This window comes from Pithys albifrons, chromosome 3 (genome assembly GCF_047495875.1).
Source record: "Pithys albifrons albifrons isolate INPA30051 chromosome 3, PitAlb_v1, whole genome shotgun sequence".
Classification (NCBI taxonomy): Eukaryota; Metazoa; Chordata; class Aves; order Passeriformes; family Thamnophilidae; genus Pithys; species Pithys albifrons.
The window spans coordinates 11,175,964-11,201,680 of record NC_092460.1 but is presented as its reverse complement, the minus strand read 5'-3'; the positions used below and the strand labels follow the sequence as shown (position 1 = coordinate 11,201,680).

At 48.2% G+C, this 25,717-nt stretch overlaps 1 protein-coding gene across 5 annotated transcripts in view; it reads left to right on the top strand.

Annotated features, from left to right (window-relative positions):
- Window positions 1–18,379, top strand: part of CHST13 (carbohydrate sulfotransferase 13) — a 31,616-nt gene extending 13,237 nt beyond the window's left edge. For 3 of the 5 annotated variants that reach the window (XM_071549706.1, XM_071549703.1, XM_071549704.1), the window contains exons 2-3: window positions 14,120–14,202; window positions 16,506–18,379. In XM_071549706.1, coding sequence (XP_071405807.1) covers window positions 14,137–14,202; window positions 16,506–17,351 — 912 coding nt within the window. In that variant the 5' untranslated portion in view covers window positions 14,120–14,136 and the 3' untranslated portion in view covers window positions 17,352–18,379. Of the gene's footprint in view, window positions 1–8,818; window positions 8,924–9,841; window positions 9,903–14,119; window positions 14,203–16,505 lie in introns of those variants that run through there. The other 2 variants (XM_071549707.1, XM_071549708.1) reach the window with 2 other exon arrangements.
- Window positions 18,380–25,717: the final 7,338 nt, after the last annotated feature.

Sequence of the window (25,717 nt, the reverse complement as noted above, 5' to 3'; positions counted from 1 at the left end):
AAACAGCTTCTGCCAAAACCAGACCTGACTGAGGGCAGGTTTTGAGCAAGTCCAGCCTTGTACCCTGTACCTGGCCTGCTGTGGCCTCAGCAGCCAAGCAGAAGGCAGCAGGCTGGTGCAGATGGTCTCCTGGCTTGGTAGATCCATGGTGCTGTGTGAGCAGCTGTGGATTGCCTGAGCCTGCCCAGTGATGAGAGCCTGCAGGGGTATGGACACAACTGCCTTTTGTGGGTCTGCGGGGAGGGGTGGGTCTCTGGTACAGCCTTGCCCATGGAAAATCAGCCCCTGTACATCCCAGCAAGAACCTCTGCCTTGGCATTGCTGGTGCAAGCCCTTCTTCTGCAGTTCCTTTGGGCAATAGGCTGCAAAGGAGGAGTTTATTGACAAGGAATGGAAATGCTGGCAGTTCAGGCTTGCATTGTAAATGCAAGCAGCCAACTGGGGCCAGGAGAGCGACAGGCATAATGGGGAAGAGAAATTGCTCTTGGAAAGCTTCTAGCTTGGCTTATATGAGGAATTAACCATTTGGAAACAGAAGATTTTATAGTACTTATACACAGATTTTTTATTTGCTCACAGAGGCCATACTCCTGGTGGATATTGTTTATTTTCTGTTTCCTATAAAGATCGTAATTGCAGTCCTTGTGACAGCAGACATCTAGGGACATTGCCCCAGCAAAATACAAGCCTCCACCTCAAAGGCATATGATCATTCTATTAAACCTTCCTGGCATCTGCCTCAGGCTGGTATCAGGTGACCAGAGCTGCTTCCTGCTAAGACATGAGGGTTTAGGAAGAACCACTGAGTGGGACGGAGTGTCCAGACCAGCTGCTGTTGGCTCTGTTCCTAATATGATCCCCACAGATGATGCTGGGGTATTTGGCAGCTTCCTGGAAGCAGCTGCATTCTTTCATTCCCTTTTTGAATGATTTGTTGTGATTTAATAACTGTCACCATTTTCCATCACTTGATTAGAGTTTCCCTGGCTGATCCTTGACTCAAAGTGACTGCATGGGAATAAGAAGGCCTTCCTTGGAAAACAGAGCCTGAGCCATTCCCACCTCTGGGGAGAAGGGAGCCACACAGCCAAGGGCCAACTGTGCCAGCCCCTGTGCCTGGGTATGGCCAGTGACACTATGATGGTCCAAGAACTGTCATTAGTGAGAAATGAAGAAAATTTATCTTTGGACACATAAAGCAAAGTAAACTGTGTGAGAAAGCAGGAGTCAAGAGAAGAAAGAACTTTCATGAAACTTTAGAGAAAACAAGGAGTTTACTTATGTAATTTTAATATCTTCCTAATGGCAATGGCAATAACTTCTTCCTAAGTAAACCTCTCAAGATCTTGAACATCAAAAGTAATGCTCTAGTGGTTTTAAAGCATGACCAGAAGCCAGATCTCTGAATCATAGTCAATTCTGGAACAGTGGCTACCAGTCCCTGCTCTCGCTTGGGTACAGCCAGCACTCCCGAGACAGTAGTCATCTGGCTGAAGTGTGGACAGGTCACGGATTTCAGGTTTCAGTAGTCTCTTCCAGGCACTTAAAGGCTTAGCAGCCTCCTGTTAGAGAAAAAAAAAAAGGCAAAAAAATAAAGTTAGAAAATTATTTTCCTGCCCAGTGTGTGTGACATGCAGTAGAAATCGAAACTAGTTTAGGATGTTCAGACCCAATCGTGTCAAGAGTTTAATGTTCTTTTTGTAGCAGCTTAAAAAAAACATCCATCTGACGACACCCCCTCAAACCTCACAGCCACATTTGTGCGCGGTGTACAGCAGATGAAAGCAGAGTTGGCTGCAAACCATCAGCGCTGAATTGTCTCTCAGCCCTTGTTAACTGCGGAGTGCTGAGTGTGCACTGCAAATATGAAGCTCTGTGGGATGGGTTTGTTGGCCAGGCACGTTGAGCAAAGGATTCACAAATGAATCCATTGTTTCTTTTGCTAGGCAAGTGATCCAGCAGCCTGCTGGGAAGTGCCTCTCCAAAGGGCGCTGGTGAAGGATGCAGGGTCACACTGGCTTTGCTCATTTGGGAGCGCTTGCACGCCGTGGATGGTGATAAGTCAGCTCCAGGCCTTCCCATTCCTGCTAAACTGTAGGAGCATTAGTAGAAATGGACAGTCGAGATTGTATTGCCAGCAGTGCTTGCTGTGTTTCTTTGGAACACTTCTAGTAGAGATCCCTCTTTTTTAGTGGTTTGGAGAAAGCCCCAGATAGCTCTGAATGTTGGACCACTGCCTCCCTCACATCCCACATCCCATGTGGTGCTGAATGGGACACGCAGGCTGTGGTGCAGCAGTGATTGATCTTGCCCAGTGTCCTGCTTCCAGCCATGAACTGTGCCAAAGGCACAGCAGACTCTGAGGAGTGAGAATGGGGAAGTTACCCCATGGACCAACGTTTTCTGGATCTTTTCAGCGGAGGAGGGATTGTTGATGTGAAATAGGTCTAATTGTCATTTTTCTGTAGTATTGACAGTGCCAGCCCCATGTGTGACCTGTCACAAGGTCCTCTTCGGGTGTGATTCTTGGTGAGGATCTTGGTCAGGACATGTTAAAGCTAGAAGAGAAGATTCTGAAAAGTCGGTGAGATGGGGGACAGTCATGAGAAGACTGTGACAGGAAAGAAGTTCAGGTCAGATGCAAAGCCGCTGCCTGTTCTGTCAGTCATTCAGGAGACGTCTGCTGCTGTTCTTAGCACACGGGCATTGCCTGCCCTACAAAGGTTGCCACAGCACTTGAGAGTCTGGGTTGAGGCATTTTCCAATGAAAGTCATTGTGGTTGTGTTGAGCTGGATCCAGAAGGAGAAACCTGAGGTCTGGTGGCACTTGGTGCCAGTGGTGCTTTATGCTGGAGGTCAATGCACCATGTCTGCTATCTGTGGTTTTATTCCATCTGGTGTGAGCCACTGAGCATGGAAATGGTTATGGACAGGTGACAGTTGTGAATGAGGGCCATTGTAACCCCACATCAAGGAAGCAGGGAACATCCATCTGCCTTTTTTAAGCTGGAAACCATGTGAGTACATTTAATGTGCCCAGGGCTCCTGGACTCTCCATGCACCTACCTGCCCTCAGACTAGTGTGAGGGCCCTGTGCTGTGAGTAATTTGCACTGTGTGAATGGCATAAGTGCCTCAATATCAGACGGAGCAGTGATGTAGTTCTGCTGCCTCTCCATCCCCTGATGCAGCGAGAGGCACTCCCATTCCCTGAGCCCCAGGTACAGGGACACAGGCACAGATTACTGATATCAGGGATCTTACACACAGGTGGAGGCAGGTGTGCTTGGATTTTTGGTTCTGCTTCAGTTCCCTGAGGCCATGTGTTTCCACCCTCAGACATTCATCACATCCATCCTGCTTCTGGCAGGCCTGACTGTTCCCTGTCTGGCTGGAACAAGAGCAAGATGTACTCACCCCTCTGCGTGGCTCTTCCAATCCATCACTTTCCATAGGGAATAGCTTAGGACCTTCATCCACACCCTACATTAATATTTCCTGGAGGCAACACAACCCTTGGGCCTCTCTTGCCCATGGACTGCTGTCTTCCAGCCAGCAGGGCACATCCCTGGAGGAGTGAATGACTTTTCCTGTTAAAGGTAGTGCAGTCCATCGAGTTATCCCATGTAAAACAGTGACTCATTGTCCCCTTTTGGAGTGTGTTTCTTGGCTAGAGGAGGAATGTCATCAGTGCAGAGAGCCTGGCTGCCATTACCACCCAGTTGTGCCACACAGCACTGGGACTCTGAAGAAACTGCAAGGGGGTGATTGCTGAAAACATGGGCATGACACCTCCTTTCATCTCCTTCCCATAGGAAGTAATCCTGGACATCTTGCCCATGCACACCTTATAATGATGAGGTCTGGGGATCCCAAATACCTCCACATCTGTGTGTGTGTAGGAACTGTGTGGCTTGGGGCAGAAAATGTTGCAGGAGAGTTTGTCCCAGGGGATAGTAGCTATGGAGCGTATGCATTTGGTGGAAAGAGTTTGGAAAATCCCCTTTTCCCTCTTGGCTAGGCAGTTTTTACAGCTGTACCTCTTCAGAAGTGAGCTGTGTCACCTCATTGACCGTGGAGCCTCTTCTGAGGAACATGGCTGGAAAGGAGGTACTGGGAATACTTAGTCAGCAGAGATGTGGCTTGAAAATGACTGCTGGGAATGGAGTGCCCCATCACCCTTAAGGAGCCATCTGTGGCTGCTTGAAGTAGCTTCCCAGAAGAACAGAAGAGTCATTTAGGGGAAAGGGAGAGATTTCTAAGGCAGGAAGGTCTGCATGATAGAGACTGGTAGGACCCCTTCATTGGCTCCACAGGAATCAGACATGTTTTAGCCAGGTACTGGAGAGAAGGAAGGTGGAAGACCATTTTGCAGCCTTTATCCCTCTTCTGCCCGTCTCCATCATCTTACCCTGAAAAGGTACTTTATCATGGTTGCTAAAACATAATTTCTAAGTGACCCCAGTGCCTGTGGTGCAAAACCACCTTCTCCCATATGCAAACATATGCAGGTTCAGTGGATAGGAGAGAAAATTTATCTTTCCCTGCTGCAACTTGTTGTGCATGTTGTACATGGGCTGTATAAACCTCCTTATGTGCATGTCCTGTCTCGCCCTGCTCAGGTTTGCCCCGAGCTGCTTTCCTTGTGTGGGTTTCCCTTAGCTTTGTGGGTAACCTCCTCCCAACACATCTCTGTTTAGCCCTGCACAGTTTGTAAGTGCTGGGAGCTGAGGGAAGATGAGGGAGTTTAATTACTTGGTTTGGCTGTTTCAAGTGTTGGGAGGGATGGGCTAAAATGTGCAGTGCTGGGAAAAAAGCCTGAGCTAAGCTTTCAAGCATCCCCATGCTGCTGGGACTCCAGTTCTGTCTGATCCTGCCAAGTTCCAGTCACTCAATTGGTTTAATTTTTTCTGAATGAAACATCTTTAAGTCAGGACCATATGAACTGCCAAAGGGAGCCTTCTGCCTTCCCACAGGGAGCAGTCCCCACAAGCTGGGCTGCTGGTACCAGGATCTCTCTGGGCACAATCCTGCGCTTGACTGATTCAGCAGGACCTTTAAACAAGAGTGTGCTAGATCACCTGAACCAAAACATCCAATGATCTGTTAATCAGCCCCAAAGTGATAAGGTCTGTGTCATGTGTGTGCTGTTTGGGAATTGCCTTATACAAACTCAGAGCAGCAATCTTGTAATGGTAAGAGAAATTAAATGCCCTTTGTTAAGTCCACTGATGGATAAGCAGATGAACTTCAGGGTTATGTGTATGTTTTACTCCCTAGTCCTGCAGGAACAGACATATTTTTGTTGTCTGTGCTTCTGGGGGCTCTTCCTGTGAAAGGTGGGCATCTGGCTCGAGATGGGGCTTTGCCATGGGGGGTAATTGGGCTGACAAATTCCGGGGCGTGGCTATGCTTGACTATAAAGTTGTATGACCCAAAACTGAAGCATTTTCTGATCCTGAGAGTTAGGGTACAGTGCTGGTGAAAGACATTTACCCAGTGATTTCAGAGGGACAGTTGAGCTTCCTGGTGCCATGTCAGTTCCTGAGGGCTGCGGCTCAGCTGGTGCCATGGAGGAATGCCACTAAATCATATGATGGATGCTGATCTGCTCAAGGGAGCAGAATCACAAAGGCAACAGTCCTGCTGTTCTGATATGCTGCATTAGCCTGGATGGGTTTGGTGGGAAGGACCTGCTCCAGGACCCTTGCCAAGGTATAACCAGCTACAGACCTTGGGTTCCCCTTAGAGGTCCTGTTCCTAATGCTCCCACTGCCTATCCCTACAGGGGTAGGTGTACAGGATCAGGGCATTAATTGGGTCCTGGTACAGATACATGGGCACTTGTGCAGTTCTTGCAGCCATCCACAGCTAGTCAGCTCAGCAGTGTCCTGTCCCTTGCTCTGCTCTAATGTCTGAAAACACTCTGGAGCAAGCAAGGGAAAGGTCCTGCTGCTCCCCAGGATGCTCCAGGTTGTCAGCTGGTTGTAAAGCAACAGGAGGAGAACTGGAAGGGAAAAGTCTGATGTAGAATGGAGAATATTCCCTTTCCCTAACAAGAGAGGCGAGGCAGACATCTCCAACAGACTCTGTGCCGCCTGTACCTCAGCAGAGAGTCATGCAGAGCAGCCAGCCCTCACTGAGGCTTGGCCTGCAGAGCTGAGGGCGGGCCGTCAGTAATAGCCTGAGTTATGTATTGCTGGCTTGTTCATCAGAAAGGAAAATATTGGAGGTGGCCAGCTGTGGGTCTGCCTGTGATGACACTGCCTGGAGCTGTGTTAGGTGGCAACCTGTTACCTGTGTCCACATAACCTCCTGTACAGGAGAGCCACCCACTGCTCACCTGCTCATGGGAATGGGTGATCCTATGTCTGTGCTGAGCCTCTGTAAAAGGACATTGTCATGAGGCAGAACAGGCTGAACAAGCCGTAACTGGGGAGAAAAACACCATAAAAGAGAAGCAAAGGTGGGAAGGGCCACAGGGGCATTTCCTGAGCTACAGAGAATGTTGGGCTGGAAGAAGAAATGCACGTTTGTATTGTAAATGCTAGAGTTACAGAGTTTGTGAGTTGATGCCAGTTCCCTTCCATCACTCCTCCTGCTCACCACTCACTGGCACAGTCCCAGGATGAACAGAACAGGTCAAGCACAGTGTTTGCTCCAAAGGGATATGTTCACTGCCACGTGGAAGCTGTGCAAGGTGGAGGGCTGTCACAGGTTGATATCTGAGCTCTCCTCTTCCTGAGGAGCAGTGCTTTGCACAGGAGAAGCCTGGGGAAAAGACCAGAAAACATGCCTTCTAATTGTTCTCCATAGGGCTCATTACTTTTTGCCATTCCGTGATCAGCTGTCATGAGAATCTAAGGAAATTTTATTGCCTCTTTGAAGCCAAAATTTTTACTTGATTTTGGAGCCAAAAATTTCCATTTCCAAATCTAAACCTCTAAGTAAGAATTAAAATAGGAGTGAGCTCTAGTTTTAATTCACAGAGGTCCTCCCATGGTTCTGTGAATGCCAGAATTATTGCAGTTCTTCACAGCCAAGTGTAGCATGTGAGAAAACAAATGGTCACTTATTCGGTCATCTTGTCCATCAAAGAGAGGTCACTTGCTTCCACTACGTTAAGCCAGTGGATCTGGAATTCTCTGTGGAATTTTAGTGTTTGGATTCCCACATCACCCTTGTTTTGTCTTTAAAAAAAAAAACAAAACAACAAACAACAATCAGCCCTTGTGCTTAGGTAGAAATTAGGGAAATTTGTTCTCCACCTTTAGGACACCAAGCTTGAAAACTGACCTTCCTAGAATTAAACTGCTTTCTTGAAGCAGCACTGTTTGACCCAATGGTTCTGATCCTTCCAAGCAGGGCTTTTCACAGGGACCATTGGCCACTGCCCAGGGGTTAGACTACTGCTTCCACATGGGATTTCTTGGCTTCCGTGCCCTAGACTGTCCTCACACAGTTGATGTGTCCAGCTGCATGTCCCAGGCTTTGCTATCAAACCAGGTGGGAAAACTGAACTCAGACTGAAGGAACTGCCTGCTACTGCCAAGCTGTGTTTTCTTTTTCCTTCTCTCTCTTTTTTTTTTTTTTCATCCTACTTGGATGTTAAAATTGAAAATTGGACAGATTCAACAGTCAGTGGTTGCAGCTAAGGTTTGGCTTTGCCTAACACAGTCATAATATCCTCTCATAAATTACATGGCATGATTCTTCTCTGTGTCTCTTGGGTGCATTATTTTAATAGTGAGGAGCCTGTCTTCACGAAGCAGGGCTGAGTTTCTGCAATCAGGGATGAGTGAGCCATCACTGCTATGGCTGAAGCACTCACTCATCATCTGTGACAGGTGCTGGAGAGGAGTCAGCAAGGTTTGGAGAAGCTCATTTCTGTGCCCACAAAGAGATCCAGGTCTTAATTTCTGTTTCTTCTAGTAACTGACTTAAAGCAAGTGTTAATCCCTTTACGTCAGAGCTCTGGGTGTTGTTTCCCCTTCTGATAAAAAGAGTTAAGACAGTTCTTTGTTTCCCACTGTAAACTCTTCCTTCTATGAATTCAGTTCAACTACACACATATGCTGTGTGTTCTAGGCAGACAGTTCCTGTCAACAATACCTTTTCCTATGTTTTGGTCAGAATCCATCAAAAATAGCACCTCCTCCAGGTTCAGAGCTTTTATTCGGTCTGAGAGGGAACATCCTCTTCCAAGAGGGTCTGCTCTGAGTACTGAATCTTCCTACAGAACAAAAACCACCTATTCCACTCACCCACTGGCAGTTGCAGGCTGTAATTAACACTGATCATTTTAGGCACCACGATTATTTTTTCTCTTTTTTTAGGTTTTGCACAGACACAACAGGAAGCAAAGCTGGGGCTGTGAGACAGCACTGGGAGGCAGTGGTGGGGTCAGTATTAGCTCCTCAGGGTCTCTGGGGTGCCTGCTCATGTGCAAGCACATGTGCTGTCTCTTCACTTCCCTTCCCTGGAGACCATTGAATCTCCTCCAGGTTTTAACCCTCTCCACTGTTTTGTATTGGAGCCCACAAGTGGGGTTTTTCCTCCTCATGGCCCTGGGGTGCAGCCTGGAAAATGCCTGAAAGCTTCATCCTCTAGCCCAGAATGAATTGGGATTCCTTCTGTTACATCTCAGCCACTGGCTCCCTCTGATCTGGGGTTTCCAAACCTCTTCCTGTCTGGCTCCTGAGTAAGTGGGCATGAAGATGTTGTGCATGTGAAACACCTCCCGTCATTCTCTGCTGGCCTGTTCCCAGAGCATAATCACATCCCAGCTCAGCTCATACACATATCCAACCCTTGCAGCCTCCCATGTGGCAGCAAGTCTTGGAATCATCTGGTCACCTGATAGCCCTTCTCAGCAGCTTTGGATCTGCCTTTGTCCCAGGAGAGAAGACCTGACAGTGCTGCAGGTGAGGGTCACCAATGCTGTGGATAATAGTATTCATGCTTTTTTTGCTGCTACGGCATATACTTCAGGACTTCATTTGCCTTTTTTTATAACTGTCACGCTGGCAGCTGATAGCCCAGAACTAATGCATCTGGGACCTCCTGCCACTTTCAGCAGCAAAGTAGCAGACATGCCTGAATTCCAACATTGTGAAATTAAATCCTATTAAATTTCCACTCCTCTAGTCCAGGATGAACTTGAGTTTCCCTGTTGGTGTTTCAGTCTTTCCCTGACATGGCAGCCTTTCTCAATGCTTTGTCAATCATCAGAATCTTTCTATTTTTGTGTCAAGTCCTTTCTGAAGTTTAATCTCAAAGCCAGTCTGGGTGATACTTTACTAGAAATCTGCCCTCTGCCCAGTATTTCTCATTTAAGTGGCACCTTCTTTCTAGTTGCCCATGTCCTTTACAGTTCACCTTTTAAACTTCATCTTCCACTGTCATATCTCATGCACTGTGTGTATCTGGAGGAAGATCTGACATATAGGCTTGATCTACAGAAAGAGTTTATTTTATTCACAGGCAAGGTTGCCTGGGTATGAGCTGTGTTTGGTAAATGCCATGTTGATTTATGTTCCCAGTTATTTATTATCCAGTTGCACCCACATATTTTAATTGTTTTCTTTCCTTCAGACTGTTTTCTAAAGCCTGGGTAATGCTGATGTCAGCCTAGCAGACTTGTCGCTGCCTGAATCCTGTCTCTTGGCCAAACTCTTCAACTCAGGCCCTGGATTTGCTGTTGTGATTGCAGAGATCATCCCTCCCTTCTTCAGGATCTCTGCAGCCAAAACAGCTAATTCTTTCACTGGTGCTTCCAGAAGTCTGGAATGGGCACGATCCAGTCTTTTCCTCACTTCACACATGTCTGGCTGTCTTGGCAATCAGCTAGGACACCTAAATAGTCACGGCTTTAAAATCTGTTCCCTTTTCCAAGGAGAGCTGGTAAGTCATTGAAACCCTAGATCCTGGTGCAGTGTTGATGTCATGCTACAAGGGAATAACTCTGGTCATGATGGGACGGCACTAAAATCTGGGCTGCAAAGTGAAAGGAGGGAGGAAGAAGGGCAGAAGGGTGATGCCTTTTTAAGATCCAAGAGGCGATGCAAGAATGTGCCTGAGCTCTCTTTCAGGCTTATCTCATTCAGTCATTTCTGGTCAGAGTCTCTGCCTTAGCATGGGAGTTTTGTTCTCTTGCTCTGCATCATCTCTATTCCCTTGCCTCACATGTTGAAAGTGCAATGGGCAAATGTGATCCTTCCTTCTGCTTGTCTCTGTGAAAAACATTTTGGATTTGGATCACGGATATGCACTATTTTGATACATCTTACCCAAATAGTGATCCAGCAGCTGCCAAGGGTTGATGTTTTGTCCCCTTTAGAAAGCTAATGCACCTTGGCTAAGTGATATCCCTGCTTTCAGATGCAATTGTGGCAATGATAAATTTCCAAGCATTACCACTGCATGTGGTAGAATCTGGGAACCTCAGTAACAAGCTGTAAAGTCAGGAGAAAAGCCAGGAGGTGAAGATCTTGGCAGCTCCTCCATGATGGAATATCCTGCTGTACTCAGGGCCATGGTGCCAAAATGCAGTACAAACAGTTGATTTACTCAGATGGCACTCCCTCCTCAACACTGTCATTTATTTCAGAATTCCTTGGCCTTCCCAAACTGGAGTCCCAAAATGCGGAGAGACCCCAGGATGGGAACAAGCTGTGAGATTGCATAAGGTGGTTGGGATGGGACAGCCCGGGAAGTGGGGGTTTGTGTTCATCTTAGGGCCAAGCTGTGTTCATAGAGCTGCATGGTGAGGCCCTGGGGTCTGGTGATGGGGGAGGACTGGGAGAGGACAGTCATGCTACAAGGTGCTGGGGCTGAGGGTTAGGGAACAGGGGATGGCACAGCTTGGGGTCATGGGGCAGAGCTGTGTTAGGTGGCAAAGCCCTATCTTAGTGGGGCTGAACTCTGTTAAATCACCATCTACATCCTGCTGCTGGGTCAAGAGGGTTGCAGCAGCCCTGGCCTGCTTACCACTGTGACGGTAAGGAATACTTTGGACACAGACAGCCAGGGCTTGTCTCTGTTCACACACACATTGCCAGCCACAGATACCTGCAGCCACTCTCACCCAGCCCCACTGAGAACAGACGCTCTGGTCCCATGGGACACACACACTGAGAATGGACACTGGTCCTGTGGGACACATACACCGAGAATGGACACTCTGGTCCCATGGGACACACACCAAGAATGAACACTGGTCCCATGGGACCCACACACTGAAAATGGACAGTGGTCCCACAGGACACACACAGGAGCTGCCACCTCCATCATGCACTGGTGCCTCATGGAGCTGTGCAGGGCTGCAGCTGCATCTCCCCCTCTGCCACAGAGCTTTAACACTGGCTTCACAAGTCATTGTCTTGGCCCAGTCAGGATCCCGTTTGCTTGCTTTTCTCCTTGGGACGCTGCCTGTAGTGCGAGCAGACAGTTTCTGTGGTGGGAGACTTCCTGCAGTGGCCCAACCTGCTGCTGGGCCAGACACTTGCTCTGAAAGGTTTGGCAGTGCCCCGGTAGGGATGGTGTCATCGCTTTGGTGTGCACAAGCCGTCAGGATGCAGTGAGTGTGCAGTGCCGGCGTCTTGCCCCTGCCAGCTCAGCATTCTCAGCCTCCTCCAGCTGCATGGGAGCAGCGTGGCTGGGGATTTTTCTGAGGTTTTTTCCTCTTCTTCTTTTTTTTTTTTTTCTGGAACCCTGGAGAGCAAGAGCATAATGGGGATCCCAGAGGGTTTGCAGTAACTAAGATGCCTTGTTCTCTGGCAGATCTTGCACTGGGGAAAGGCTGAAGGAAATCCATTTTGCAGCGTTTCTGCTGGGACTGTTGGCAGGAGTCCTGCAAAGGGCAGCAGCCGCTGGTCGGGCTAGTTCCTGTGAAAAAAAGAGGACGGAAAGGTCAGAGCATGGATGTGACCTGCCCGACCTCTGCTCCCTACCCACTTTACTGCAGATTTGTCTTTTGTTCAGCCCAAAGAGCCTCCTGCCGAGCCAGTGCTCCTCCAGGGCCATGACCTGACGCTGCACTAGGCACTGAAGCCTTTCCCTGGGAAGTTTCCACACCCCCTGCACAGCACCAGCACAAGCTATTTGCATTTCTAGCAGTTTTATGTCGGCCTGAACCATCTGGGGTTTGTTTCTGTCCTGGTGAGAAAGGTTCTGGCTGATGCACGTGTTAATCTCGAAAACAAACGCCTCCACATTGTTTTTACTAAATATAGGACCAGTGTCTGCTGCGGTGCAGGGCACTGCAGGCAGCCCACAGTGGAGTCACACTTCTACATTGAACAGAAGTTTACAGCCCCAGCTAGGAAAGAGACTCAAGACTAGTGGTCTCTGCTTGCAGATTTGAGCTGCAGCAAGTTGAGTTTTCAAGGCTGATTTCATTGCCTGTCATTCACAGAGGGCTGAGCCTGGAAATGTGAAATGGGACCCCTCTGGGACAAGCATCTCAGCCCAATACTGTACGTTGGATTTACTGCTTATTTCTTATTAGCATAGATGCCATTTCACCCTCCTATGGGGTAACTGATACAGGAGATTGAGAAGGAAACTGTACCTTCTCATTGAGTCACATCTTGATTAATCCAGTGCTGCAGGAAGTGTCATTTGCCACGGACATGTAAGTGTTCAGGCACTGCTGATGAAATCTTGTGAGGTCAGGCAGTCACTTCCTCCTAATTACAGCTCCAGGAATGAATAATGTTTAGCTTAGACCCTGGTGACTGTGCTTTGGAGCAGTTTTCATTTAAGCAAAATACAAGCACATGAAAATTGAGATGGGATCTGGATTTTTCCTTCTGGTTATTTTGGTTATACAGATGCCATCTGGGGCTTGTGTAACAAATTTGGTTTTGTTTGGTGATGGTCAGTGAATGAAAAGATCCAGAGCCCCAAACTGTCATGCAAAAAGCTTCTGTTAGAAACATTCATGTTGCCAGAAATGTCTTGTGCCACATGCTTTTCCTAGGAACTTGGAGGACTGGAAGACCTTCCCAGGCCACAATCTCCTGAACAATGGTTCCTATCATCCCCTTCAGTAATAACATCATCTTCTGTTTTAAAACCCGTGGTGTAATTTCTTCCATGGAAGCTGCCAACAGGGAGGGTCAGAGACAAGAAGCAGAGAGTGAGTGGTGGGCAGCTGCTTGCAGGTATTACTGCAAGTGAGAACCTCTGCCTCTGCCACAGCTGGCTCCCTGCATCAGGTTTGGGATATCCAGTCACATGGTTCTGCCCACGCTGTGCTGGAAACAGGTCCCTGGGGCCAAGGGATGGCAGCTGAAGCAGATGCTTCGTAGCCTGGAAGGTGGTTGCATCCTGTATAATTTATGAGCATGAGAACTTGAGCAGCTGTCATGAACTGGGTATCCAGTGCCACATTCATGACTGGCCAGATCCAGCCTTGGGTTTGGTGCTGCTGCAAACAGACCTCTGAAACTAAAACAGATGATCTACAGGGCAGGGAAGTGGCAACGATTGCTTAGGTGTCTGTCTTCAGCTTCAAACACTGGAGGAGATGGTGGTGGTTTAAAGGGAAAAAGAAAAAAACCAATTAAGAACTTAAATTGATTTGCCAGTCAGATAAAGCACTTGACCAATTTTTCTCTTACTGTCTATGTCTCTGAGCCTGAAAGTGCAAACTCTGAGCCTGTGGGGGCTCAGCACAGAGCTGTTGATATTGGATCTGCCTCCTTACCTGTGCCAAGCACAGATGCCATCTCATCCCTCACAGGGCCACAGGGATGCTGGTTGAAGTACTGTCTCCCGGGTCATTCCCTCAACAATGCAGCCTGCACACAGTGGCATTTCCCAAATGTATATGGATCAAACTGTTCCCAGTTGCTCTTAAAAATGTAATAAGATGTTACCTTTATTTAAGTTATTTTATTTGTTAAAGATTAGGTCTGGATCTTTTGAATCCTACTTGAAGATTTTGTTAAAATGTAAGAGAGGGAGGGACAAGCATTGCTTGAGCATCACTTCTGGAGCCAGATGGATTTGTCTATTTTGAGGGGATGTTGCCTTATCCCAACTTGAGCATCTCCAGAGAAGATGAGGGAAGCAGACCCTTCCAAGCCCACAGATTTTTCTCTCTCCTTTTCCAGCCTCAGAAGATGGTGTCATGAAATCCACCTGGCAGGGGAAGGCTGGTCGCAGCCCGCTCCAGGCCCTGTATGACAATTACCAGGTAAGCGGATGGTGAGATTGTGGTCCTTGCAGTGGGCTGCCATCCCTGCTGCCTCCCCACTGCCCATCAGCAGTGCCCAGTGCAGCCAGATCTCCTCTCCACATGTGATGCTTTGTGTTACTGTTGAGGTTGATGCTTTTATACCTATAAGCAGCCAAAGTACATTTACTCTCTGAAAAATGGCAAATACAGACTTCCTTGGCCACGGTGCTGGCAAACCTTAATGCTGCTGGGATGTCATGGTGTTATTTCCTTAAAAGTGATACTTCATTTTCCTGGCTTTTAAAGAGAAGGAAATGAAGGGAGCAATTTTGCTCTGAAATTACTGCAAGACATGCACTTATTCCAATGGGCGGCTATTGAAAAGTAGTCACTTTTATTTGTTGCCATGCCTGCAGACAGTGTCTGTCTGTCTCTCTGGTCCAATAGTTTTGAATTATGCAAGTGCAGGAGAAAACATCTAAAAAAGAATCACATTATTAAAATGCTTCTTTTTGTTAAGCCCTTGCAAAAAGGGTTTCCGATTTTTAAAGGTGACAGGGAGGCTCCAAACAAAAGAAATTTCTATTGAAAAGCTTTGCTGTGTCACAAGGTGTTGTACCATAAGAATGCCTCTTCAGCTGTGGTTATCACCTCCCTAGGTGCTATGTCTTCTTCACAGCTAAGTAACCAACAATGTCAGCGTCATGTCTGGGTGGCAGTTAGCATCTGTTCACCTGTATTTCCTCCATCTGAGCATTTTCCCTTGTCATCTTCCTATTGGAAGGAGCAGGGATGGGATGCTTGTCCTGTTTCTGTCTCAGATTACTGCCCATGCGAGTTCCTGGAGAAAGTGGTCACTAAGGTGACCCAGACAAGGTTATTTCTTTTGTGGAAATGAGATCCAAAATGGTCTGAGTGTAGTTCATCCCTTTCAGGAGAAGCTTTTTGCCCAGATGTTAGTCCTCTGTGAAGGGGACAAGTCTACTGGATCATTCATAGGCTGGGCAGTTTGTCTCAGTATCCCAATGGCTAGGCAGTGACAGCTGTCAGCAGCAAGGATGTAGAGACCAAGGACATGGCCTGCCCTTGCCCTCATCAGAGAGGTTGCCATGTCTCTGTGGGTGGCAGAGCTATTTGCTGTGGTACCTTGTGACATTGGAAGGACTGTCTTCACAACCCCAAAGAGGGCCCCACCTTTGTCTTGAGACATGGCAGGAATTGCATGGCATCAAGAGCAAGAGCCCCTTGGGGTTAGAGCTGCCCCAGGCTGGCAGGCGTGCCATCAGTGGTCCTCTCCCAGACAGGACTGTTAGATGTTCCCAGCAAGGATAAACATGAAACTTCCCAACCCTTGTGAGCAAAATGGGGAGTGAGTGGGCAGGAGAAGGAGGGGACCTTCCCCTTCTGAATTCCTCAAAATTGTTTCCTTTTTCAGATGTTTGAATGAAATTTTGGGATTTCTGATGAAAACTATGACAGGAAAGGTCACATCCCCAAATCTGAAAGGGGGTTTCAGCTGGGGCAGGGGTTAGTGGGCTTTGGGCTCCAGGAAGCCAGCGCAACAGCTGCCAGGCCTTGATGTAAGAGTCAAAAGGGATAAATGGCTTCGTATCAATTCCTCATCCCTGTAGCCAAAGGAAACTGTGACCAGAGCTGAGGCATTGGACTGGTCTGTATGTAAAAAGTACCTCAGGAGAAGGAACCCAAAGCCCTCAGGAGGGGCCCCACCACCACCTACAGCAGCCCCTTGCTCCTCTCCATCATGCCCTGCCACCTCCAGCTCCCCGCCTGCTCCCCAGGGTTGGACTGTCAGTATTAAAGACCATTTTCCTCTGCCTTCCCTTGGCAGCACACCCACATTTCCATCATGTATAGCTGAACGTGTGTACAATGCCCCATAGCAGCAGGAAGGGTCCTGTGCCAGCAAATGGGATGCACTGTCTGCCCCGGGGCCATGCATGTCCCTGGACACGTGTAAGGGAGAATACATTAGCCCAGTGGGGGGGGGAGTGCTTTTAAAAAATACCCCATTATTGACCCTCTCTGCACCACCTGTTCTTCCCTTACCCCCTTTGACTTGTCTCTTCACCCAGCTTTTCTTCACATTTTGTCCTCTCTTTTGCCCCTAGCTTGTCCCAGGATTAAATGCACCAAATCAAGTTGTGTTCAAAGTCAATGTTGTCCCCAAAAATCCTACATGAGGGACTGCCAAACCCAAGAAAGTGGAGGAAATGGGGACAGTTGTGGGGCAAGTGTTGTGTTTAGGCCACAGTTATCTTGGGCAAGCTGGTGACCATCTCTGTTGGTTTTTTTCTCCCCAGTCTGAGCAGTCAACACTGCAGGTGGTTCACCATCAGAGACGGGAGTTATTGAGTAACGTCTGCAACCGTTACACCCGCAAGCGGCGGCTCCTGCAGCGGGATGACTTGCGACATTTGGTGGTGGATGACACGCATGGGCTGCTCTACTGCTATGTGCCCAAAGTGGCCTGCACTAACTGGAAACGGGTGATGATGGTCCTGACAGGGCAAGGCAAATACCAGGACCCACTGGAAATCCCTGCCAATGAGGCCCATGTCCCATCCAACCTGCGCACCCTCTCCGAGTACAGCGTTCCCGAGATCAACTACCGTCTGCGCAGCTACCTCAAGTTCATCTTTGTGCGGGAACCCTTTGAGCGCCTGGTCTCAGCGTACCGCAACAAGTTCACCCTCAGTTACAACACAGCCTTCCACAAGCATTACGGGACCAAGATCATCCGGCGGCACCGGCAGGAGCCCAGTGACGAGGCCCTGGAGCGCGGGGATGACGTGCGCTTTGAGGAGTTTGTCTACTACCTGCTGGATCCACGGACGCAGCAGGAGGGGCCCTTCAACGAACACTGGGAGCGGGTGCACTCGCTCTGCCACCCCTGCATCATCCAATACGATGTGGTGGGCAAGTATGAGACCTTGGCTGAAGATGCCAACTACATCCTCCAGCTGGTTGGGGCTGACACAAGCATCAAGTTCCCAGCTTCACCCAAGACCAGCAGGACAACAGATGACATGACAGCCCGGTTCTTCCAGAACATTAGCCCCTTCTACCAAAGGAGACTCTTTAATTTATACAAAATGGACTACTTGCTCTTCAATTACTCCATCCCCTCATATCTCCGCATCCGATGAGGCAGGGGCTGGTGGGGAGAGGTGAGGGAGAGCTGGATAACTCTCATCTTGCCACAATTCCTCTCCTCCCACCTTGTGCTCATCTCTTGGCTGACTTCTTCCATGTGCCCTCTTGTTAGGGTCTGCTCCACATCTTGATACCTTGTTCTTGAGTGGTCTGGAAGGAGGACACCTCTCAAAACACTGAGGCTGGATCTTTTCCTTCCCTTTCCCTCCCACCCTTCAGTATCGGCAGGGAATGGTGTTGGGACTACACACTGCTGGGTAGGAGGGCTTGCCTTGACTAGGGACTTTCTTTTAACTCAGAGACTCCTCTGTAGATCCAAGTCTTGGGAAGGCTACTTTTTTGGGCAGGATCCCTTCAGGTCTTTCTCCTTCTTACTGGGCTGTTTAGGGGCAGACATGGTGTCTCAGGGGTCAGGGTGGAGCGTGTCAGAGACTTGCATAGAACCAGAAATAAAGCAATAATTTAATGTAATTTTTTCCTTTTGTTTAAAATTGCTCCCAGATTTTCTTTTTGCCTTCTTCCCCTCCGTCCTTGTCCCACTTCCCCCAACATCCCCAACTGCTAAGGAAGGCAGACGTATATTACTCTGACCACACATTTCTCTCTGGCAATACCCAGAGGGCGTTTTTGTTCCTCTCCTTCCACATGCTCTCAGTTTGAATGTAAAATACACCGAAGAGAGAGAGGAGAGCTTTGCAGCAGATCCACAGTACTTTTCTCCTGACTCCAACAGCAGAGTGCTCAGTGTCTCTGTGTTTGTGCATGTCTCTGGATTTCTGGTCAAATCCAGGCCCCACATCTCCTGGGTTTTTTTTGAAATAGCAGGTGATAACTGTTTTGTAAAGCTGTGTGTACAGCATGGGTGCAAGTGGCTGCTCATCATCCATGGTGTCCTGCCCATGGCTCCACTGGTCAGGCAGGACCCCACTGGCTTCTCTTCCCCTGCCACCATGTGCCGCTCCTTTGTGTGGCTGGTGCTTCCCACACCATTGCACTGGGGCACCCAGAAGGGAGTTACTGGGATGGGTTTGAGTTTTATATATATATATATATATATATATATATATATATATATATATATATATTGTATAAATACAGATATTTATCCCGGGCTGGGATGTGGGAAGTCACCACAGTTATGGAAAGGTGATGCTGGACTGGGAGGCAGAGAAGTGTGTGTGTGCATATATGAGAAAAAAATTTGAGCATAAAAATGGGGAGAGGGACACCTAGAGGGAAACAACTCTTTGCCTGGCTGCCTTTGGACAATCATTTCTTGACGAAAAAAAGTGGAACACAAAAGAAAATGACAAAAGTAGCCCTGGGATTTTAAATTAAAACTGGTCCAAGGAGCTATATTTCTTTACAGCCATATTGCAGTCTTCCCTCTTTTCTGTTCAGCTTTAGCTCAGTGGCTGCCTTTGTAAATAAACACACTGGTAATAGATGCTGTAGAGTGTCTCTGCTAGCTGGACTGCAAACACTTGACTTATTAGTGCAATACAATGGGAGGTTTTAGAAAACCGTAGGGCTTTCAGGCTCTTTCAAAAACAATGTTTCCATCTAACAACTTTCAGCTGTTACATCTTAACCTTTTTCCTCTCTGCCTCTGATTGGCACTTACATGCTGACACTCCCTCCTTGCTTGCTCTGTTTAGAGATTGGGTTTAGCAAAGCAATGGAAAAGAAAAGTAAATGAGACTGCTGGTGATCCTGGCAGTCTGATTGATTCTCCCAATCTGGACTGGAGATCTCACAGAAATGGCCTTTCTCGTGCTATCTTAGTATCTGCCTGTCAAGTTGAAACACAAAGCACAAAACCAGATTGTATGATGCAACAAATTTCATCGGCAGCATTCAGGCTTGGAGTGCATTCCTCCTGCTTTCTCAGGAATCTCATTTTTCCTTGCTTAGCACTGCCTCTGCTTGGAAAAGTAATTGTTCAAGTCTCCACAAGATCTTTTCTTTGCTTTTGGTCATGAATCATAGTTTGAGGGCAGATACAGAGTCACACAGGGATGGATTTTTGAATGGGTTTCTTTTTTCTTTTTTTTCCTAAATATGGTTCCTGGAAGATATCTGTAAAGAGCTGGTGGCACAATGAGTGGCAAGCACAGATGGGCTTACTCCCTGCTGTGCTGTTTCTGGTTGTTTAGGCAACATCTGGCTGTCCAGGAAGCCCCTTTGGGCTCTCTTTGGTGTGAAAGTGAGGGAAGGGCAACAACGAGCATCCACAATCCAACCCACTTAGGTCCTACCCTTGGCTTCCTCCCTGCCTAAATCTCAGTTTCCAAAGCAAAACCTGCCCGTGCAAACAGAAAAGGGCCACTTTGTATTTCTGAAGTGAACACCTTCACCCCAGGCAGGAGTTTTCCGGGCTTGGAACGCACTGCCCGTGCCAAAGCCGAACAGCCGGGACTGGGACCCTCCGAGTGGGGTTGGGATGCTGCAGGGTCAGGGTCGGGATGCTGCGGGGCCGGGGATGCTGCGGGGCCAGGATGCTCCGGCCTTCCCGGCAGGCGCTGCCCGACCCCTCCCCGGTCCCATGGAAAGCGCTGGAGGACGGGAGCAGGACGGAGCTCGGAGGACCTCGTGCGACCGAAGATCCCAACTACAGGCGACGTAATTCGCTGTACGTGTGCTGGGAACAATTTCTCTAAGGGATCCTGATTGCTTGTAGGTTTTTCAACTGTTCCACTGTGTTCCTATTTCTTTTTAGAGGAGAAAATAGCAAGGAGACCTAAGCCAGCTCTGAAGTGGAATTGGATTTGGTTTACTTCTCTACTTGGAAGTGGAAATATTGGGGCACCTGATGTGCAAAAAGGGCATGAAATACAAGGGAATGCCTGGTGTCTGCCCATCAGGAGTATGGAGCAGGGGAGTGTTCCCAGAAGGAAGGCAGTGGTCTGGTGATCAAGGGCATAAATGCACCTCTGGGATCTCAGACGTGACCAACATGCAGCCCTGTAGGATGTGTTTGTCTTAGTGGCAACGGGGCTTTGGTGCAGTGGGCCTGTGGGACTACACATTCTGTACTGTGCTTAGGCCAGGGTTTGATGATGAATGCAGGTGAAGACTCTTCTCAGGCAGCCCCAAGAGCAGCAAGGTGAAGACAGAATCAACAATCTCACCAGGACTGAGCTCAACTGCTGCCACCTGGAGAAGGGGCAAAGGGTTAACACCAAGGGCAGCAGGGGCATTTCTACCTGTACATGGACTTCTTTTGGTGCCCTTAAATACAAGCTTTACACTGTCAAAAATCCCCAGCCCAACTTGGTGTTTCTGGAGGGAAATAAACCTTCTGATGGGGCTGGTGCCTAGGGGTTACTCTCCATTGATGTCCCACACCTGAGGCCTGGCTGGGAGCAGCTGAGCTGTGGGCAAGGACTGGACAGTCCCATAGCAAAGCCATGTGAGAATGCTGGTGGCTGCCAAAGCACAGTTATGTTCACTGACCGTGGCAAAAGGAGCATGGACCCCTGAATGGGTGTGGCTGCCATTAGACACCTATCCCACAATGCAGCAGCTCACCTGCTGTGGAGCCGGACACTGCATCACGCTGACTGGGCAGTGCTGTTTTCTGCCCAGGCTGGAGTTCTCACATTGGCAGTGATGAGCTGGGACAGGAGGACTGTCCTGGCAGAGAGAAGGCAGCCATGGCAGCACTGCCAGGGTCACCCCAGCTTTGCAATGGAAGCCCAAAGATAAATGGAAAAGTCCAAGTTAAACACCATGACTGCACATGGCTCAGCCTCAGGGAAGGAATAACCTTGCAAACTCTATTTAAGCCCTCCCTTCCTAACCTCCCTCATCAAGTGCCTATTAAAATAAATAATTTAAGCAACAAAGCATGGCCATTGCCATATGAAGTAGTATTTAGACTTGTGAGTCACAAAGTGCCTGTGTCACAGAGCCAAGATGGAGTGACTGCAGCATGAGTGTGCTTGGGATAAGTGCAAGTACTGGCATTGCTGAAGGGAGGAGCCTGGTACTAATGTGCCCCAGCCCTCTGAAAGGCAGCAGGTACCATGGGGGTTCCCATCCTGGCCTCAGACATGCTGAAGAACTTGAGGCCAAGCAACTCCAAATGAGTCAGGTTGGTCCTGGAATTTGTCTTGGGAGCTACTGGGGAGCTATCAGAGCACTAGGGATACAAAAAGCCCCAAGAATAGCCTCACTTTGGCATGTTCATGTGCACACAAATATATAATGTAAATAATGATTATACTATAATGTGTAATGGAATTATTGCAAATACTTGAAATATTTATAGGTGATAATACATGCATTGCATGTAATATGAATATGTGTATAAAGTATGTATTACAAGAATAATTAAAGAGTATTTATTATTATATTTAAGTGACATATATGAAGTGATTATATTTGTTTATGATTGTAATACTTAATAGGCATTTGGCTTATCTACATATACATATGTTTGCAGCATCATATTTATGATATGACCCCGAGGATAAAAGAGAGAGAATACCTTCCCTTCCTGCAGTGTTGAGCTTTGCCACAGTTCAGCATGTCTTAGCAGTTAATGGCAAGCTGGTCCCCTCCTCCGAGTGCCACTGTCCGCTCTGCTTGACCCCACCTTTGGGGAGCATGGTGGGCACTTTGCCTGTGCTCTGGGTATTCCATGCTATGGAGCCGCTGGCCCCATCCCTTGTGGCCTATGTGAAGCTGTTGAGTTTCCCCCCTCCAGAGGAACAAAATAGGGCTTCAGTGATCAGGAGGTTTCAATCCAGAGCTTGCTGTGCACCACAGATTGGGTTGTTTACCAGCTGGAGGATTAAATAGACTTCCATTGAAGGGGAAAAAAAATATGTGTTTTCAAGTATGCCTTGGAAGTGATGTCTCGCTTGAAGGAGGCTTTTCAGACTAGCTTGTGTTTGCTGGCTGGCACTTCACTTGTCCCTGGTAAGGATGCTGCATCTCACATAGAGTTTCTGGAAAATTACTGTATTAGGATGGAGGCAGTGAGTGAAAGCTGGCAGGGAGAGAAAAATAAATACTTTCACTACCCCTGAAAACAAACCCCTGTTCCCATCTGTCTCTACAGATGGTGACACCCCCTTCTTTGCCTGCAAAGAGAAACCACTCTGTGCCCAGGAATGGGGGAACTTCTGACTGACCTTCCTCCCCAGTTCAGCTGAGACCTCCCCGAGGCCCCAACACACTGGCAGTGAGGTGTTGCATGGCAGACACCCACCACCTCCCATACTCCAGCGCCCTTCTTCAGCCCCCATCCCACTGCACTGACATGAACCTGAGATTTAGTTTATTGGGGGACAACTAGTGGCTGATGTCAGGAGTGAGCATAACTGCAGTTAATATAGTGGAAAATAAAATCAAGGGAGATTAAAAAAAATTGTATTGTTTCACTACCTCCTCCTACAGCCTGGATCAGCTGACTGATGGCTGCGCAGGGATCAAAACCAGATGATTTCATTCTTCTGCTGACAGTCCACATTTTCCTTTATTCCCTCTAAAGATTACAAGGGAAGCCCTCCACTAGCGTCTCACAGCATTTTGTGGGTTTCTCAGCCCAGGGCCAGATCTGAGCCCAAATTACAAGTCAGCAGCCAAGGACTAAAGAGCACCAAGAAAAAAAGCTCTCTTTTACCACCTCCTCCTTTTCTAAGGGTTTTGTTTGTTTGGGAGCTATGAGGACTAAGTACAAACAAAAGTCACTGTTGAATCAAACAGAGGTGCTGGTGATGCTGGCAGGGTAGCTCCAGCCTAGTGAGAGGCTGGGCACAGTAATCACACAGACACAGCAGCAGAGAAGCCAGGCCCACTGCTGGCAATGACTTCCCTGCTGGGATAGATTAAACACAGAAATCGCTATGAAATGTCCACACCCTGTCTGGGCTCAGCTACCCACATAGGTTTACTCTGAAACTGAATTTTGGGGAAGAAGAGGGAGGAAAGCAACCCCTTCCCCAAATGTCCTTCTCAATAGATACACTGGGAGCATAAAACCAGGTAGGGCCTGCTGTGATGTACTGAAAGCCCTTAAAAGCTGAGGATCCTGCAGGCATTTAAGCATCAAATTTTTGCTTTTAAGGGGAAGAAAAGGAGGAGGATGCCTGGACAACTCAGGGGCCTCCAACCCTCCTGGGATGGCTGGGGCAGCTGGTGCCAGGGGCAGGGAGCAGTGCTACCCACTCACTGAAAGGGCTGGGGGTACTTTCTTAGAGGAGCAAGTTCAGATGGATTTACAGGATTGCTGATCCAAGCTGTGCTCCAGGGTTGCATAGAACCTTTGTTAGAAAAGGCGCTTTCTCATTTGCAGAGGGAAGAAAAAGGAGGAAAAAGTAAATAGGCTGAACAGGGCCTCTTGCTGCCCTTAAAAAAAAAAAAGGAAAAAAAATCCCCTTTTATTAAAACCATTTCCTCTGGTTATATCATTTCGCTTGAGGCTGGAAGCAATTTTAAGTCTTAAGTGTGCTCCCTGCACTAAGTGCACGAGCATGAGGCTGAAGCTTGGCTGCCCACCAAGGGATACCCTGGAGAACAGCACATCTGGCGGTGCCCTCTGTAATGTCCCCACATCAGCTCCAAGCCCCAGTGCCTCCTGCAAGGGCTTCCCACACCCAACATGGGCAAGGTGCAGCATAGGTTGCCCTGGCCCAGCTGAGTCCCACAAGTAGGACATGGATGGCATCCATTATTTGTTCCCATTCGTGTCCTCTGTCAACAGTGATAAGAAGATTAAGCTGAGTTCTGCCCAGAACTCTCCTGATGAAGGAACATACCAGTGCCAGGGCTTTGCTGTAAGGACATAGCAGAGAAGAAGTTGTGTGTCGTGCACTGGGAATTGATGCTGGCAGAGCGTGACTGGGGTCCTTTGTAGTCTACCCCAGCCACAGACTCCAGTCTAGGGCTTTTGCAGGATTGGAGGAAGCAAGGGCAAATCTGTGCTATTAAGAGAAGAGCAGAAACAGTTTCACATGTTCAGGTTCCTGTAGAGGGTTGGGGTGTCCTCAGCAGCTTGGCTTTAGGACCAGCATTACCTGATTCACAGGAGCAGCAAAGGCACTAAGCTCTGGAGAGGACTTCTCCAAGACAGTGGGAACATGTAACGAGGAGAAGGAAACATGATGTTGAGGCAGCACGAGTTATTTCCCACAACTGCTCAAACCAGTGCCAGATTTGAGCTAATAAAGTTTACAAAATAAAAACACTAAGCTCAAGTTATTAAAATATATATGTATGCATCCTCTAATGCACCTCCCCCCCCCCCAAACTGAGACTGGCAATCAGACGATTGTTTTGCTTTCCCAGCAAGCCCCCTCAGCAGCTGCTGCTGCAATCATCACACGTGGCTGCTCGGGGCTGATGGTGCAGCCGAGCAGAGCCGACAGCACAGAGGCTGCAGTGGGAGATAAAGCAGTGAGGCCCGAGCTGGGGGAGTGTGTGCCTCAAATGCCGAGAGCTCCCCACCGTGAAGCCTCTCCAGCTCAGCCAGCATGGGGCAATTTATCCTTCAAAACAAAATAAGGGAAGAGGAAGCTTGGAAAAGGATGAGGCACCAGCTTTTTCTTTTTCAAGGAGTGCTTTTCCCGACACCTGGTAGCACTGAGCTGAACAGTTTGTGCTGTCAGGGACCTTCAGCCACATGTTGGTGCTGTGCAGGGACCTCAACTTTGCAACAGCTCTGGGAGACCACAGCAGAACTGGGACCAAAGAAACACTCAAGGCCAGCAGGTACCCAACACAGCTCAAATTTCAGTGTTTTAGAGCTCACAGTCCTTGAACAAGGCACCTGTCTCTCAGCAACCTGGGGGACTTGACCTCTCTCTTTCCCTTCTCCGACAAGGAAAAGGCAGATTATTCAAGTTGAGGCATAGTAACATTTTTCAAAGGTTTGATTCATGTCTTGACTCCTGACTCTTTAGCATCTTGTTATCTGGAGGACCCTATTGCTTTTTCAATTGCAGTGAGAATTGGCTGCTTTTGGCCCCACAAGCCTCCCTGATGTGTCCCTGGTAGCACCAGAGCCACACTGGAGTGAGGACCTAAAGAGTCATTGGCCACCTCCTCTGCCCAATTGTCACCCAGCCTAACACAGGTCTTAAACACACAAGCAGATTCAAGACTCATCCCATAGCATTTGTTGATGACTGAATGGCAAATGTGGGAGAGAGAATGGGCTTTAATTCTAACATGAAACGTGGGCAGCAAATAGCTCCTCTGGGTTAGGAAACACTGATTTTCCAGAAGCCCTATTAAAATTGCATTGTCCAACCTGAATGGATGAGAAAGAAGCAAGAAGTTCTACCTGAGAATTTAGAACTAGAAACAGCCAGAGTCATAGCAAGAAAAAACAATCTCCAAATCCACAGCA